Source organism: Budorcas taxicolor, chromosome 11 (assembly GCF_023091745.1).
Source record: "Budorcas taxicolor isolate Tak-1 chromosome 11, Takin1.1, whole genome shotgun sequence".
Taxonomy (NCBI): Eukaryota; Metazoa; Chordata; class Mammalia; order Artiodactyla; family Bovidae; genus Budorcas; species Budorcas taxicolor.
In genome coordinates this window covers 158,097,548-158,116,165 of record NC_068920.1, presented here as the reverse complement: position 1 = coordinate 158,116,165, position 18,618 = coordinate 158,097,548, and the positions used below count along the sequence as shown (strand labels likewise).

Below are 18,618 nucleotides of genomic sequence, written 5' to 3'. Positions count from 1 at the left end.
AGTAGTTGCAGTGCAGAGGCTTAGTGCCCCATGGCATGTGGAATCTTCCTGGACCAGGGATCGAACCTGTGTCCCCTGTAGTCGCAGGCAGATTCTTCACCACTGGACCACCAGGGAAGTCCAGAGACTATAGTAATCCCTGTTTAACAGAAGAGGAAACTGAGGCATGAAGGGGACAAATAACAAAACAAAGGACACCTGACGGAGGAGTCCTGAGCCCGAGACCACATCTGTGCTGTTCAGAGTCAGCGTTACTGACTGCCACACCGTCCTGCCTCTTCTCAATCTATTGCTGCTTTTTTGGGGTCGTTTACTAACCAAGTCCTAGGCCTGGCACATGGTAGGCGCTTAGGCGCTGTTTAAGGAACTGAGTGCCTGGACTTCCCTGGTGGCTCAGTGGTAAAGACTGCCTGCCAATGCAGGTGTCATGGGTTCGACCCCTGGCCTGGGAGGATCCCATATGCTTCAGAGCAACTAAGCCCATGTGCCACAATTACTGAGCCCAGAACGCTGCAGCTACTGAAGTCCGGGTGCCCTGGGGCCTGTCCTCTACAGTAAGAGAAGCCATCTCAACAAGAAGCCTGGATTCACCGCAACTAGAGACTAGCAGCCCCTCGCCGTAACTAGAGAAGAGCCTGTGCGACCACGAAGACCCAGCATAGCCAAAGTGAAAAAAATGAACTGAGTATCTATTGTGATACTGTGATGTAAAAAGAAGTATATTTTTGGGTCTTCCTCCCTAGCTCCCAGCCAGAGCTCCTAAAACCCTTGTAATTTCCTAAGCGATAAAGGTGAGAAGAGCATCTTGAATATCTTTTGTTGTATGTTTTATGCCCAGTTCCTGAAAGAGCTCCAGAAGGTGAAAGTGGCAAGCATCTTTTCTTACTCATAACCAAGCCCCTTTCGGAACTTCCCTAGTGGATCAGCCAGTAAAGAATCCGCCTGCAATGCAGGAGACCTGAGTTTGATCCCTGGGTTGGAAAGATCCCCTGGAAAAGGGAAAGGCTACCCACTCCAGAATTCTGGCCTATAGAATTCCATGGACTGTATAGTCCATGGGGTCCCAATGAGTCAGACAGGACTGAGTGACTTTCACTTTCCAGTGGTTAAGACTCTGCACTTCAGTGCAAGGCACTCTGGTTTGATCCCTGGTCCAAGAACTAAGAATCCCACTTGCCTTGGGACAACTAAGTCTATGCGCCACAACTAGAGAGAAGCCCTCAGGCCACAACAAAGAGGAACTAAGGGAACTAAGACCCAACACAGCCAAATAAATAAAAACAAGCCCCTTTCAGCCACACCTGCCTACGTAATAGAAGCGCCATAAAAAACCCAAAGGATGGGGTTTTGAGAGCTGAGTTAGCCAACACATTTGGGTGCTGGGGAAGGGGTGCGGCCGGAGAGGGCTTGGAAACCCAGGACACCTCCCACATGGCTTGCTTGCCCTGTGGACCTCCACCTCCTTCCTGAGTTGTATCCTCTGTAATAAACTAGTGAACATAAGTGTTTCTCTGAGATGTGTGAGCTGTTAGAGCAAACTTTCAAACTTAAGGAGGGGGTCATGAGAGTTCCCAGCTTCAGTCAGCAGCGCGTGTAGGTGACAACCTAGGACGTGTGGTCAGTGTCCGAAGGGACAGGCTCATGGGACTGTGCCCTTGACCTGCACGGTGTGGGCGAATTCCAGGCAGGCAGTGTCAGAACTGAGTTGTGTTGTAAGTCACTCAGTCCTGTCCCTCAGGAATTAAAGAATTGCTTGGTATGGAAAAGCCTCCATGTTTGGGGTCAGAAGTACTGTGTACAGAAAGGAAACAGGAGTTTTTACCTGTATATGTGCTCAGTATATACGTATTACCTGAATAAATAACCGAAGTGGTTACTTTTGTATTTCCTTTGGCTGTGCAATATGAGAAACCTTAGTTCCCCAACCAGGGATAGAACCCATGCCCCCTGCCTTGGGAGTACAAAGTCTTAACCGCTAGACTGCCAGGGAAGTCCCTCAAGTGATTAATTTTTTAACAAAGTGGAATTATAATATACACAGTTATCACAATTGGCTTCTTTCATACAACAGGAGAGTGTGGCCCTTTCTGGGCCTTCCCTGTTGGCTCTGGGTAAAGAACCCGCCTGCCAATGCAGGAGACACGAGTTCAATCCCTGGGTTGGGAAGATCCCCTAGAGAAGGAAATGGCAACCCACTCCAGTATTCTTGCCTGGAGAATCCCGTGGACAGAGGAGCCTGGCGGGCTGCAGTCTGTGTTGTTTCGTTGCTCAGTCCAGACACAAATGAGTGACTCAGTGATGACAGTATGGCCCTCTCCCTATCTGTCCATCAGGTACGAATGTTCCTTCCTCCAGACTCCATGGGGGTGCCCAGAGACACAGGGCTCTCTTAGAGGAAAGCCCTGACCTCTTCCCTCCTCTTGGGCTGTTCCTTCCCATTGTACGAATTGTGACTGCAGGATGTGGCAGCTTTAACAAAGGCCTGGGTTCAGCCAGTTTGGTAACGGTGCTCAGTTGCTCAGTCGTATCTGACTCTGTGACCCCATAGACTGTAACCCGCCAGGCTCCTCTGTCCATGGCATTCTCCAGGCAAGAATACTGCAAAGGGTTACCATCTCCTCCAAGGGATCTTCCTAACTCCAGGACTGAACCCTCGTCTCCTGCTCGGCAAGCAGATTCTTTATCACTGCACCAGCTGGTCTGTCAGTTTATTCAACATTTACTCAATAAATATTCATTAGATGCCTACGTATTATTGGCCACATGCTGGTATAGGCACCAGGAGTAAACAAGACAGCCTAAATGCTAAGTGGAGAAAGGGAAGTTGGTGACGTTAACTAGGGCTGCCTGAGCAGTCTTTTGAATAAAATGCTGAACAGGGTGAGCCACTGAGTCAGGAAGTAACCTGGAAGTTGTTGTTCAGTCATTAAGTCGTGTCTGACTCTTTGTGACCCCATGGAATGCAGCACGCCAGGCTTCCCTGTCCTTCACTATCTTCTGGAGTTTGCTCAAACTCATGTCCATTGAGTCGGTGAGGCCATCCTACCGTCTCATCCTCTGTTGCCCCCTTCTCCGGCCCTCAATCTTTCCTAGCATCAGGGTCTTTCCCAATGAGTTGGCTCATCACATCAGGTGGCCAAAGTATTGGAGCTTCAGCTTCAGCATCAGTCCTTCCAATAAATATTCAGGGTTGATTTCCTTTAGGCTTGACTGGTTGGATCTCCTTGCAGTCCAGGGGACTCTCAAGAGTCTTCTCCAACACCACAGTTCAAAAGCATCAATTCTTCGGCTCTCAGCCTTCTTTATGGTCCAACTCTCACATCTTTACATGACTACTGGAAAAACCATAGCTTTGACTATATGGACCTTTGCCGCAAAGTGATGTTTCTGCTTTTTAATATACTGTCTAGGTTTTTCATAACTTTTCTTCCAAGGAGCAAGCGTCTTTTATTTCCGAGGCTGCATTTACCATTCGCAGTGATTTTGAAGTCCAAGAAAAGAAAATCTGCCACTGTTTCCACCTTTTTCCCATCTATTTGCCGTGAAGTGATAGGACTGGATGCCGTGATATTAGTTTTTTGAATGTTGAGTTTTAAACCAGCTTTTTTACTCTTCATCTTTCACCTTCATCAGCCAAGAAAACCTCCAGTGCAGTTCAAATGGTGTCTGATACATTCAGGGCCCACAGTGGCCCAGGTGGAGACGCAGTGCCTACTGATAGCTTGACTGCCTGTCAATAAGAATCACCTTGGGTCCCTCACACCCAAGGTGAATATTCCAATGTTCCATATTCTCAGAAACTGGGGCCTTGGATCCTTTGTATCAGAATTTCCTTTGAGTCAGAAACTGCTGCGAGGCCAGGATGGAAGATCCGGGTTCCATGTGACTTATTTAACTTCACAGGGATAAGAGTCAGCATGACCAGTGTTTGTTCCTTTAAAGAGGCCCCAACACGGGGCATTTCCTCTGGCATTTGCACCAGTGACTTCTACAGATGGTAAGAACTAGCTGGCCACTCTATTTTTCTTAATGGCTGGACTGATACCGTCACTATAATTTGTTTCCAGGGCGCAGTGCCCTGCCCAGGGCCTGGGCAGGTTTGGCAGTCAGTAGACCAGTGAACCTGAAGGGACAATGATGATATCACTTCCCAGGGCTTCTGGTGTGCTGGGCTCTGTGCTAAGACCCTTACAGGGACTGTCTCACATAGTATGGAAGTTACTGTGATTACCTGCACTTCACAGGTGAGGAAGCTGCTAGGGAGGGAGAGACCTCCTGCCTAGCTGAGCATCTGTCTCAGTAGGACCCTGCTGCCCCCCACCCCCATTTCTGAGCAGATAGTTACTCAAGACATCAGTTTAGCCTGCGTGCCTCCTGCATCTCTGCATTGTATTCCATGCAGATGGAAATTAAAAGAAGGCCGAAGTAGCAATACTTATATCAGACAAAATAGACTTTAAAATAAAGACTGTTACAAGAGACAAAGGGCACCACTTAATGATAAAAGGATCGATTCCAGAAGAAGATATGACTGTAAATAAATATGCACCTAACAGAGGAGCACCTCAGTATATAAGGCAATAGAAGGATTTGGGGGGCAGAGAGAATATTGAGTCAATGTGTAGCCCCAGTCTGCCAGGAAAACCACCCCAAGCCTCTTACTTGATGTCTCTAACCTTAGAGTACTTAACAACGATTGTTAAATTGTACCAAATATGTAAGCAACCCGAGATTTGGGAATTGGGCTTTAAATTTTAAGTTACATGATTGAGTGTCTTATTTCAAGAAATAGACTGTTTTGAAGACAAAGTGCCAAATCGTCCTTACCATGCTCAGAGTGGGCTCTCAAGAACATCAACCTCATTGACAAACCCGCTGGCCTCCATGCTGGCCAGTAACCAGTTGAGGTAATGGGAACTAGGGTGCAATGGGGAGGAGGGGGTGCAGCCCTAGACCTTGGTGGTGGAGGGCCCTGGGTGTGAACCCCTACTTGCCCTGTTTACTGACTGGGTGATTTGATCTCTGTGACACCTGCTACAGCATGGATGAACCATAAAGACATTATGCTAATGATGGATATCATTATATTCATTATATTATAAGTGAAATAAACCTATCACCAGAAGACAAATACTGTTTGATTCCATTTCTATGAGTTACTTAAAGCAGACATTCAAAGGGCCAGAAGATAGAATGGTGGTTGCCAGGGGCTGGGACGTGGGGAGTTCATGTTTCATGTGTACAGAATTTCAGTTTTGCAAGATAGAAAGAGCTATAGAGAGGGACTTCCCGGGTAGTCCAGTGGCTAAGACTCTATGCTCCCAATGCAGGGGGCCTGGGTTCAGTCCCTGGTCAGGGAACTAGATCTCACATGTCGAAACGAGAAATCGATCCTGTGTGCTGCAACTAAGACCCGGTGCAGTCAAATAAATAAAAAAATTTTTTTAAGTTATAGAGATAGTTCCTGGTTTGATCCTGGGTTTCAGCACCAAAACACACACACACACACACACACACACACACACACACACACACACACAGCAACAGCAACAAAAACAAACTATAGAGCTAGAAAGTGGTGGTATTTGCACAACAATGTGAGTGTATTAGGTTGCATTGGGTTTCCATAATGGAAAAACCTGAACAAACTTTTTGGCCAGCCCAATACTTAATGCCACTAAATTGTACACTTGATGGTTAAAATGGTTAATTTTATAAGTACTTTATGTATATTTTACCCCCCAGTTTTCATTCCAATCCCAAAAGAAGGGCAATGCCAAAGAACATTCAAACTACCCCGCAATTGCACTCATTTCACATGCTAGCAAGGCAATGCTCGAAATCCTTCAAGCTAGGCTTCAACAGTATATGAACGGAGAATTTCCAGGTGTATGAGCTGGATTTATAAAAGGCAGAGGAACCAGAGATCAAACTGCCAACATCCGCTGGATCATAGTAAAGGCAAGAGACTTCTGCTTATCCAGAAAAACATCTGCTTCATTGAGCATGCTAAACCCTTTGACTGTGTATTAGTGAAAGTTGCTCAGTCGTGTCCGACACTTTGCGACCCCATGGACTATACAGCCCATGGAATTCTCCAGGCCAGAATACTGGAGTGGGTAGCCTTTCCCTTCTCAAAGGGAGGCTTACAACAAACTGTGGAGAATTCTTAAAGAGATGGGAATACCAGACCACCTTACCAATCTCCTGAGAAACCTGTATGCAGGGCAAGAAGCAACAGTTAGAACCAGACATGGAACAACAGACTGGTTCAAAATTGGGAAAGGAGTACATCAAGGTTGTATATTGTGACACTGGTTATTTAACTTATATGTAGAGTACATCATGCTAAATGCTGGGCTGGATGAATTGCAAGCTGGAATCAAGACTGCCAGGAGAAATATCAAAAACCTCAGATATGCATATGATTCTACCCTAATGGTAGAAAGTGAAGAGGAACTAAAGAGCTGCTTGATGAAGGTGAAAGAGGAGAGTGAAAAACCTGGCTTAAAACTCCACATTCAAAAAACTAAGATCATGGCATCCAGTCCCATCACTTCATGGCCAATAGATGGGGGGGAAATGAAAACAGTGGCAGATTTTATTTTCTTGGGTCCCAAAATCACTGTGGATAGTGAATGCATATTCATTCAATGTTACTTGTTGAATGAATGAACATCAATATCCAGATAACTGCAGTTTTCAAGATACGGGTTTTTTTTTTAATATTTCCCAGCTCACTCCCCCTGCCCCCTACTATTGTGCCAAGAATGTTAGCTCATTAAGGCCCCACTTTGAGCTATAAAGACCTTACTTTCCCAGAGGAGCCAGGAACATGCCTGGCACACACAAATGTATCGTAAGAATGAGCTGACATTTGTCTATTTCATTATGGTCATTAGACCAGCTTCTATATCTGTGATCACTTGTGAAGTGGCCACAGCAGGTATCATTTTACCTACTTTATAGATGTAGAAACTGAGGCCTGGGGTGTCCAGCCACTGGCCCAGCCTCCCATATCTGTCTATACATAACACAGCCTGCAGAGCATTAGCTCTGTTTGGTCACAGAATAAAAACAAAACCCGGTTTCCACCACTGTATCATCATCTGATTTCCTCTGCAATATCCTGTCAGACCCTGACTGATCCCTCTGCTTTGAGCACTTCAGCAGGAGGTATGGGACTCATCTGGAGGTGGGCTGGATAAGCAGAGGGACTGATATTAGTCACTCCAAGAAGTTCCCCTCTGGGTGAAACTTGGCTCACCATCCAGTAAGGGCGGTGGAGGTTGACTAAGAGAGGCAAGTATCAGGTGGGCGGTCAGGTGTGATGGTTGGGGTGATGGACTATCCCGGGGCCTTCTAGCCTCCTCAGGGTCTGTAAAGCAGTCCATGATCAAATTGACCCCTGTTGCCCAGCTCTCTTCCCGCTGACCCCAACCCTATCAGTACTTCCTGATCCCCTAGCAAATCAGAAGCCCGAAGAGCCCTAAGATGGTGAAACAGGCCGCCGAGTTCCTCCCAGGTAAACCAGCTGGGCAGGTCTGCTGGTGCCAGGGTGAAGGGTGGAGCTGCAGGTCAGCTCCAGCCCAGGAGCAGAGCTAACTAATGTTGGGCCTATGAGGGCCTATGAGAAGCCTCTGGGGAAAAGCCAGATACAATCTCACCTGGTTTTGATCCAGGGCTGGCTCTTAGGGTCCAGTGGCTCTCTAGATGAGTTGGAAGATGGCCAGTTTGGAGGTAGAATTTGATTGGATGTCATTGCTGGTGGTGAGAAGCAACTTGTCAACTACCCAGGAACACTAACCGGGGAGCTCAGATATCAAAAACACTTGGGGAGCTTGTTTAAAAAAAAATACAGCCCTGTTCCAGGCCTGCCAAAGTGCAATCCCCGAGGAGGGGTTAGAGACCCAAATCTTTTTCTTTAAGATCCCTCTCTGGTAATTGTGACACTCAGAGGTTTGGAAATTATTGTTGTTCAGTTGCTAAGTTGTGTCCCACTACTCGCGACCCCATGGGCTGCAGCATGACAGGCCTTGCTGTCCCTCACCATCTCCCAGAGTTAGCCCAAGTTCACGTCCACTGAATTGGTGATGCTATCCAACCATCTCATCCTGTGTTGCCCTCTTCTTCTGCCTTCAATCTTTCCCAGCATCAAGGTCTTTTCCAATGAGTTGGCAGTTTACATCAGGTGGCCAAACTACTGGAGCTTCAGCTTTAGTATCAGTCCTTCCAATGAGCATTCAGGGTTGATTTCCTTTAGGATTGACTGGTTTGGGGCTTCCCTGGTGGCTTAGCAGTAAAGAATCTGCCTGCCAATGCAGGAGACAGGAGTTCAATCCCTGAGACAGAAAGATCTCACATGCCACGGAGCAACTCAGCCTGTGTGCCACAACTGTTTAGCCTGTGCCCTAGAACCCAAGAAGTGCAACTGTTGAGCTCGTGTGCTGCAACTGCTGAAGCCTGCGTGCTCTAGAACCTGTGCTCTGCAAAAAGAGAGGCAACTGCAGTAAGAAGCCTGTGCACCGCAACGAGAGTAGCCCCCGTTCACCGCAAGCAAAGAAGAGCTGGCGATGACCCAGCACGGCCAAAAATAACAAATAAATAATAATAAAAAAAGATTGACTGGTTGGATCTCCTTGTAGTCCAAGGGACTCTTAAGAGTCTTCTCCAGCACCAGAGTTCGAAAGCATCGATTCTTCGGCGCTCAGCTTTCTTTATGGTTCAGCTCTCACATCCATACAGGACCACTGGAAAAACCATAGTTGTGACTAGATGGCCCTTTGTTGGCAAAGTGATGTCTTTGCTTTTTAACACCCTGTCTAGGTTTGTCATAGCTTTCCTGCCAAGAAACAGTCGTCTTCTAATTTCATGACTGTGGTCACCATCCACAGTGCAGTGATTTTAGAGCCCAAGAAGAGGAAATCTGTCACTGCTTCCACCTCTTCCCCTTCCCTGGGAAAGGAGCAAAACCTCATAGTCAGAGGAATCAGGACAGAGGGGCCAACACCCAACTCAAGGCTGAGTGAGGCTGTTCATTTTTGGTCGCTGGCCTGGCCTCTAGGTCAGATCTTTGGTCAGATACGTGCATGCGTGCTGAGTTGCTTCAGTTGTGTACGACTTTTTGCAGCCCTATGGACTGTAGCCCACCAGGCTCCTCTGTCCATGGGATTCTCCAGGCAAGAAGAATGGAGTGGGTTGCCATGCCCTCCTCCTGGGGAATCTTCCTGACCCAGGGATTGAACTCATGTCTTTTAAGTCTCCTGCATTGGCAGGGAGGTTCTTTTCCACTAGCGCCACCTGGGAAGCACTTGGGCAGGTATAACCTTTTTTTTAAAAAAATATTTATTTATTTATGGCTATGCTGGGTCTCTGTCGCTTTGCACGGTCTTTAGTTGTGGCACGAGGGCTTCTCATGGCGGTGGCTTCTTTTGCTGTGGAGCACAGGCCCTAGGCACGCAGGCTTCAGTACTTGTGACTTGTGGGCCCTAGAGCTCAGGCTTAGTAGTTGTGGCTCAGGGATCAAACCCGTGTGTCCTGCTTCGGCAGGTAGATTCTTATTCACTGCGCCACCAGGGAAATCCCAGGTACAACTTTTAAGAAGCGCAGCAGAGATCTGTGGCTAAGACCTTGGGCTTAAAGGCTCAGAGTTCTGGATTCAAGTTCTGACTCCTTCTATTAATGCGTGACCTTTGGTGAGACTCAGCTGGGAGGCAGGACAGCCCACCATAGGCTAGGCTTTGGAGCCAGACGGTTTGGTTGCTTCTTGGGTCTGTGCCCTTGAGCAAGTTGCTCCACCCCTCGGAGCCTCAGTTTGGAAATGGGGACACTCGCCTCCTGACAGTCTGGTTGGGAGGTGCTGGAGATGAAGTTCTTATCTCCCAGATGGTCCAAAGGGTTTCAGAAATGTTAGGTTGTTACTGCCGTCAACCCTGCTCTGGGGAAACCTTCAGCTTCTGACTGGTTTGGGTGCTGGTTGTCACCTTTCCCCTGATTTGCTACCCACGTGCCTGACGGTAACCAGCGCTTTCATCACACTGGCTCCAAGCATCAAGCCTGGGCCCCACAGGCTCCATTCTCCCATAGAAGAGGGCCCCAGTCTGGCCTTCCTCCCCTCCCCAGAGTGTCCTACTGTTTGGTGACACTGCATTGGTGAGGTCAGGCTGCCTGGAAATGACCCCTTTCAGCCCTCAGGGATGAAAATACAGATTGCCCTTTGTTAGTGTTTTGAACTCCAGTGGACATGTCAAATGACAAATGTTTGGGGGTAAGGTTTACACTGGAGGTGATCAAACAACATTTCCACGCTCACAGTGTCAGTTGTCCTTGGCAGCCTGCTTCCTAGCACCATCTGGGCACATCCTGAGCAATGGCACCTGTCACTGTCCACATTCCACCACCAGTTGGCTCCCTACTGCCTGGGATGGCGGTTGGGATCACTTCAGACTCGGGGCGGGGGCGTTCTGCCACAGAGAACCCCCTCTTCTCTGTGGGGCACTCTGAGGATCTATGGCCAGTGGCTTGGTAGGACCAGACCTTCCCAGCCAGGGCCCTTCTAGAGGCAGCTTCCCTGGCAGTTGGGCATATCTCTGAGTAGACACTGCCCCCTCGAGGCCTCTTCCCACCATGACACCTGGGAGTGCTGACCTCACGCAAAGGGACCTGGGTTATACTTTCCAAGCATCCTCCAAGGGTGCCTTTAAAATTGGCCCCAAATGCAAAAGTCTCTGGAGCACTGGCAGCGTAGTCCTTCTCAACTGGAGAACTTGGAACCTACCTTAGTGCCTTATATTGCCTTCCGGAAGAATACAACTCAGGGCAATCATCAGAAATCAGGCACATAGGACTTCCCTGGTGGTCCAGTGGCTGAGAATCCTCCTGCTAAGGCAGGGGACACGGGTTCGATCCTTCATCTGGGAAGATCCCACAAGCCCTGGGGAAACTAAGCCCGTGTTCCACAACTACTGAGCCCGTGTGCCTAGAGCCCGTGCTCTGCAACAAGAGAAGCTGCCGTGATGCGAAGCGCAGCCACTGCACCTGGAGAAAGCCCATGGGCGGCAATGAAGACCCAGTGCAGCCAAAGACAAACAAAATACAGTCTTAAAAAAAAAAAGAAAACAAACACATAATTGTTAGAGATCTATAGTTTGCAAAGAGACAGGGCGAATTCCCTGGTGGTCCAGTGGTTAGGGCTTTGCGTGCTCACTGCCCTGGGGCCCAGGGTTCATCCCTGGCTGGGAAACTAGGATCCCACAAGCTAGTTGACAAAGACATAAACAAAAGAAAACACGACAAAATGTGAAGAGGCAGGGGTTTTAGTGGACTAGGGAGAAGTGTCCTTACTCTCTAGTAATTTTTGAAATTGAAGATAAGGTTAGAGTCAAGCAATATGACTAGTATAAAGGAAAGACGTTAAGATATCTTGTTATAAGATTTGAAATTACCAAAATGAGGCAAGAGAAATAAAAGGATCAATTAACTACAGAAAGGTCAACATGAGCTAGATTGGGAATTAAGCAAGTAAGAAGTGGTGGAGGTGTGGAGACATGGTCCTGTAACTGCTGTGTTGATGACGGTGTAACAGCTTTGGATGCTGTATGTGGCACTTGGGATCTTTAGCTTAGGTAAGCGAACTCTTAGTTGCTACATGTGGGATCTAGTTCTCCAAGCAGGGATCAAACCCGGGTCCCCTGCATTGGGAACATGTAGTCTTAGCCACTGGACCAGCAGGGAAGTCCCTGTCAGTGCTTCTTCCTTCCTGCTGGCAGATAAGCGCTGTGTGGCAGAGACCCAGGTCCTTTTTGTTTAGACAGAGGCAGGACAAGCCAACTGTCTGCAGTCTGCAACAGGACCAGAGTGTGGGCCTGGGTCATGCTGGCTCCTGAGCAGCACAAGGTGCTGTCCAGCATTAAAGGGGAGCTGGACTCACGTTCCCAGGCTCTGGGTCCTAGGCAGTTGCTCATTAAATCCCTGAAGCACTCTTTGGAGGTAGTACTTGTGGCTCCGACAGCAGCTTCTGCTGCTGCTAAGTCGCTTCAGTGGTGTCCAACTCTGTGTGACCCCATAGACGGCAGCCCACCAGGCTTCCCCGTCCCTGGGATTCTCCAGGGAAGAACACTGGAGTGGGCTAGTCCCCATCACATATCCGGGTGCTCAGCTTCATTTCCCAGGTGCCTTCAGTCAGTTTAGACCACATAGCTAGCTCTAGAACATTTGTCTGTGAGCAGAAGTGACGTTTGCCCATTTGGGAGTGAGTCGGTTCAGAGCTGATGTGTCTTCTCCATCTCTTTTACCCCCACTGTGGATTCCAGCAGTGAAGCTCTGAAATGTAGGAGGGCTACTAGATACTCGTCAGATTTTGTGAGACAAAGGAACCTTGATCACATTCAGCCAAGGAGTCTGGTGGCTCAGATAGTAAAGAATCTGCCTGCAATGCAGGAGACCCAGGTTCAATCCCTGGGTCAGGAAGATCCCCTGGAGAAGGGAATGGCTATCCACTCCAGTATTCTTGCCTGCAGAATCTCATTGACAGAGGAGCCTGGCAGGCTAACCCATGGGGTCACAGAGTCGGACACGACTGAGTGACAAACAAGGAGGTCTGACTGTTAAGGCAGCTAAGGCAAATTGCCCTCATGCGTACGTGCAGTACTATTGTCATTTCTGTTTATGGAGGCCAAGCTAGCTGCCCGTGGTCACACAGCTTGTAAGTGGGCAGAGCTGGAATTCAAACCCAGACCTGACTTGCATGGCTGGTTTTTATTGATAGATACTATACTTAACCTCATGACAGCCTGTCCCTAAGCACTGCTATCACATCTGGAATCTTATGAGAATGTTCAGCACGGACCGGGCAGGGGGCAGTGGGAATAGCCAGGATAACTAATTAATAGTGAAATCCTGTTATTCTTGTTTGCACTGAGCAGTCACAACACTCAGGTTGCACTTCTGCCCGTTGATGGCTGTTCATGGTGAGCATTGTGCAATGAAGAAATGACCACAGCTCACCCACGATTGGCAGAGGGTTTCAACTGGGGACTAGAACCCTAGTTCTGTGGATTAGGGAGGAATTCCTGCCAATGTTGCTATTTCACTCTCAGCTCTTACCTGCTCATTTCCCAGCTCACAAAGGCAGAGTTACACACTAGAAACTTCAGAGTTAAGACTTGGGCTCAAATCCCTGTGTGGCCACTTACTGGGTGTCTAACTTTAGGCAAGTCACTGTGCCTTTCTGAGTCTCAATTTCCTCATCTGTGAAATGGGGATAGTAATACTAATTCTTCATAGGATGGATTGAAGCATTGGAGGTAATGGACTTAGCACAGTCCCTGGCATGTGGAAGCCTGTTATCACATAGGGCAGGCTCTGTTTTTCCAGGTTAGGATCAGGGGGCTATCAGAAGAGAGGGAATCAGCATATAGATTTGAACCAAAATCACTCATGTTTATTTATAAACAGGATACATACACATACACAGATATCATTGGAATGTTTCGGGAACCTTAGAGCTGGGCTCCCTCCTGACTTGGCTTGGGCTCTCTAGAAAAAGGGCTTCTGATGTTTTCTTGCTGGAAAGCCTGTGGGTTCACTGGTTGGGCTTTCACTGCTTCTTCTCATGTCCGCATCTGCCTGTCCCAGTGGGCCATGGGCAAAGGGCTGTGAGCTCAGTCATTCATGTCTAGGCCGAATTCTGGATACAACTCCTTGGTGGTGACACCTCGGATCACAGCTGGAAGGAAGGAAGGATGTCCAGTGAGCGAAGTGGGAGGGAGAATGGCCAAAGCCCCGGCCCACCCAGGACCTCCTCCTGCACTTTTTTGCTGCTCCCCTTGTTGGCCACATAATCTTCCTGCCATTCCTTCCAGGCTCCTCCACTATGGGCCCTGTCCACTCATTCCAAACTGGACTCACTGAACCCTCACCCACTTGGCAGAGGAAGCAAAGTTCCCCAAGAATCCTTTCTCCACACAGAGCAACAAGAGTCACCAGCTGCAAATGTAAGTCCACACTGACATTGTGTCTGACTAGCTGCAAGCCCCGGCCCATGTGCATGTCTGACCACTATAAGATTTTTTTTTTTTAATGTGGACCAGGTGCCACTAGTGGTAAAGAACCCACTTGCCAATGCAGGAGATGTAAGAGATATGGGTTCGATCTCTGGGTTGGGAAGATCCCCTGGAAGAGGGCATGGCAACCCACTCCAGTATTCTTGCCTAGAGAATCCTATGGACAGAGGAACCCGGAGGGCTTACAGTCACAAAGAGTCTGACGTGACTGAAGCAACTTAGCATAGTGCACAGCACATTTTAAGTCTTTATTGAATCTGTTACAATATCGCTCCTGTTTTATGACCTGGAGGCATGTGGGATCTTAACTCCTCAGCCAGGGATTGAACCCGCACACCCTGCATGGGAAGGTGAAGTCCTAACCGCTGGACCGCCAGGGAAGCCTCTGCCCTTGCCATTTGGTGATGCCATTCCTCCAGCTTCCTCAAAGACTTGTCTCTCCTCCCACGGACAGGGGTCTGTCTCCTGAGAGGCCTTCCCTGACCACCTTCTCTCACCTAGTCTTCCCAGCAGCATCTGGGCCGCATCCTTGATGTCATTATACTCGTGGAGCTGGGAGATGTGGTCCTCCAGTTCATTTACACTGTAGCCTCTGGGGTGGGAAATGGGGAGGGAGGGAGGGAGGGGGAGAGGGAGAGAGGGAGGGGGAGAGAGAGAGAGAGAGAGAGAGAGAGAGAGAGAGAGAATCGTTAAGAAAGCTGATAAGGCTCCCAGCTTCAGAGGTAATAAGGCCCTTACTCACTAAGGGCCTACTGGGTGCTCAGCACTGGGAACACAGCAATGCCAAGACAGACCCTGCCCTCATCTCACTCCTGTGCCCACTGTCTCACTCCTGGCAAATTCTCCCTGCATCCTTAGGGAGGGGTCTCCAGGCACATTGGTACTATGTAACTCTGGTCAGAGCTGAGGGATTCACAGATGGGCACATGAGTGGTTAGTCAAATCTGCTCAAGTGTGACACGGGTATTCAAAGGTTCCTTGGTCTGTGCCCTGTGGCTGGAGCAAGAAACGTGGGAAAACCCAGGAGGTATGGAAGAGCCAGTGTCCCCTTGGCACTGAAAACTCACTTTCAGAGGGAGGGCAGAGCCCACGTGTGGACAGAAGCAGAGGCAGAGACCATGGGTTCCAGACAGAGAGTGGGAGACCCATAGCTTTTCAGCTCCCAGTTCCCCTGGTCCTCCCAAGCCTGACCACACCTTACCTGAGACAGCTGCTGAGGCTGCTGGATGCCAACGGCACAGTCCTGTTTTTATGGTAAGCTCGGTTTCAGTTACCATTGCTGTTGTTCAGTCGCGAAGTCCTATCGGACTCTTTGAGACCCCATGGACTGCAGCACGCCAGGCTTCCCTGTCCTTCACCATCTCCCTGAGTTTGCTCAGACTTATGTCCATATTGAGTCAGTGATACTACCTAATCATCTCATCCTCTGCCACCCACTTCCCATCAGGAAGCTGCACAAGCCTCTTATCTTCATCCATTAGTTACTGGGCACTAGTTAAAAGTTTTCTAGAGCTTCCCTGGTGGCCCAGTGATTAGGACTCAGTGCTTTCACTGCTATGGCCTGGGTTTAATCCCTGGTTGGGGAACTAAGATCCCACAAGCCACATGGTATGACCCCTGTCGCCCACCCCCATACACACAAAAAAAGTTATTCTAAGCACACTGAGGAACCCAACGAGACTTACTCTGATAATAGCTGGGAGATCTCCTTGTCCAACATGTCCTTCTTCTCCTTGAGTTTCTGAATGTCAAGCTGTAGAGAATCCTCGCTGGCCCTGTCAGCCTGGCCAGGTTTGGGAGATGGCTGCTGAGTGGCACAAAAAGTCAGAAGCCAGACTGACCAATTATCTACAATTCAGAACCTCCACGTTGTCCCCTCAAAAGCCACTCCCTGCTTCAGGGTGGTAACAGACAACCTCTACCCAGAATAAGACTACATTTCCCAGCTTCCCTTGGAATTAGATGTGGTCCTATAACTAAGTTCTGGCAAGTGGAACTTAATCAGAAATAGTAGATTCTATGTCTGGGAACTGTCCTTCCGGGGAGAGGGTACACCTTTCTGTGGCCCTCTTCCTCCTGCCAGTGGAGGGATGATGGGAGTTGGACCGTGTCTTGGATGATAGAGGCAGGGGTCCCCGATGACTGTTTCAGCCACCATTATTCAGGGTTTCCTTTCACTTTCAGCCAAACCCAACTTTAACTAAAGGGCTCATCCTGGTTCCCAATCTGACCCTAGCGAATCCAGTTCAGGTCTACCTCTTGGATTCTCCTCTCCAGTCTATGATAATAACCTCACTGGAGGATTTTCCTGGTGGGCCAGTGGCTAAGACTCCATGCTCCCAACACAGGGAACCCAGGTTTGATCCCTGGTCATGGAATTAGAACCCACATGCTGCAACTAAGACCTGGTGCAGCCAAATAAATAAATATTAAAAAAAAAATCTAACTGGGTAACAAAATGCTCCCTTGGGGCTACAGTTCACCTTTGTCCTTTCCACATCTAAAAGCTGTGAAGGCAGGGCCTGATATGCTGCTAATCTTCAGGAAATGTTGGTTGGAGCCACACTGGGGTTTTTAACCAGTCAACAAATCATGAGTAAGTACTAGCTGCCAGGCACTGCCAAAGGCTGCAGGGTTTTAGCAATGGATAAGACATCAAGCCCGGCCCCCTGCCTTCATGGAACATAGAGCCTAGTCCCACACATACAACACCCAACAATGATGCTCTTCCTCCAGATATTTCCATGGAAAGCTGGGCTCACCAGTCACACTTCATCAGAAAGAGCTCCCCTTACCACCCCATCTAACCACCTCACACACTACCCCTTGTCCTGATGTTTTCTAACATCTATCACCACCTGACACATTGTACATTTCATTAATAATATTATTTTCACTGATGGCCTTATACCCCTGGAGGGTGAACACCATGAGGGCAGGGACTCTGTTTTTTTCACAGCTGATGGCCCTGTGTCTACAATAGGAGCTAGCACATAAGTAAGTCCCTTCAGTAGTGTCAGACTCTGTGACCCCATGGACTGTGGCCCGCCAGGCTCCTCTGTCCATGGACTTCTCCAGGCAAGAATACTGGAGTGGAAGAAAAAAAAAAAAAAAGAATACTGGAGTGGGTGGCCATTCCCTTCTCCAAGGGATCTTCCCAACCCAGAAATCGAACCTGGGTCTCCTGCATTGCAAGTGGATTCCTTACCATCTAAGCCACCAGGGAAGCCCCGACCTGGCACATAGAAAGCATTATTTCGAATGAATTCACCAAGTGAATGAATGAAGGAAAAACAACCAATCAACTAACTAGCAGTCTGGAAAGTGTTTTGATGTTGAAGTACAGTGTGCTAAGGGGTTACCTAACAGAGCAAGTGGCCTGAGCCTGAAGTGGAGCTGAGACTCCTCCCAGGAAGCTCAACTTTAAAGGCTGAGGAGGCATCAGTTTGGCAAAAAGCTGGAAAAAAGTATTCCACACAAGGGACAGCATATGCAAGTGCTGTAGGGCAGGAGAGAGCACCTGTGTTTGAGGGAATGAGAGTGGTTTCCACGTGGGTGGAATGGGTGAGGGAAGGAGGGTGGTGTGAAAAGAACAAAACCAGCCAACCACTTGTGGCGATGTCACGGAGGAGGAGAGACAGAGCCCCTTTGTAGGGTCTGGGGTAACCCTGACAAAGGACAGGAACGCTGTTTCTTCTCTGAAGCCTGGCGGGCAGGAGGAAAAGATGATGGGGAAGGACTGAGAAATGACCTGGAGTTTCTCTGTGGAATCAGGTCAGCTGGGGGGAAGACCCCGAGGAGGGCTGGGGGGTGGGTCAGCCGCTGTTAGGGAAGGAGGGAAGGGCTGGGAGCAGCATACAGGGGGGAGGGCAGGGAGGGGGCACAGGCATACTCACAGGGGATCGGAAGGCCCCGCCGCAACTTTTGGAAAGTCCTGGTTGAATCCTGCAGAGGAAGCCGAGGGAAAAAGTCTGATTGGACCTAGAGGCCGCCTGGGGAGGAAAGGGGTACTGTGGGGGTGTGGAGAGGAGGAACAGCTGTGAACCCGGACTGGATCCGGTTGGGAAGGGGACAGAGAATGGTTCTGGGATCAGGGTAGGGATTCTCGAAAAAGGGGAGTTTCTGACAGGGAGGAGTGTTGGAGTGGATGGCGGGGCGGGGGGTGCGTCTATGGAGGTGATCTCTGAGGAGAGAAAGTCTCAGGCAGAGCTACAGGGGTGTCACGAAAAGGGACTGGGAAGAGATGTGCTTTCCCCCTGCTATCAGCTCCTTGCCCACCTCCTCAGCCCTGGCGTCCGGGGCCCCCGACTCGGGGGGCGCTGCAGAGGAGGGTCCAGAGCGAGGACGGAAACGAATCTCCTCAGGTCTGCCAGGTACTTGGAATCCTGTGACGGAGACTAGGAACGTCACAAAGCGTAGCTACGCACGCACTCCGCGAGAGCCGGCTCAGTCCTCTCCGCCGAGGTGGGCAGGACAGGCCGCTTCTTCTGCGGCTGCGCTTTCAGTGTTTTTTTGTGACTCCACCCTCTCTTTCGGGCGTAGCGGCGGCTTTAGC

At 49.1% G+C, this 18,618-nt stretch overlaps 1 protein-coding gene across 1 annotated transcript; it reads right to left on the bottom strand.

Moving 5' to 3' along the window:
• Nucleotides 1–13,428: 13,428 nt before the first annotated feature.
• SWI5 (SWI5 homologous recombination repair protein) lies at nucleotides 13,429–18,460 on the bottom strand (the record flags this gene model as incomplete). Its single annotated transcript, XM_052648283.1, has 5 exons — nucleotides 13,429–13,726; nucleotides 14,561–14,655; nucleotides 15,749–15,870; nucleotides 17,960–18,008; nucleotides 18,342–18,460. Coding segments are annotated over 5 exons (450 nt in total), but the record flags the coding sequence as incomplete, so codon positions are not given.
• Nucleotides 18,461–18,618: the final 158 nt, after the last annotated feature.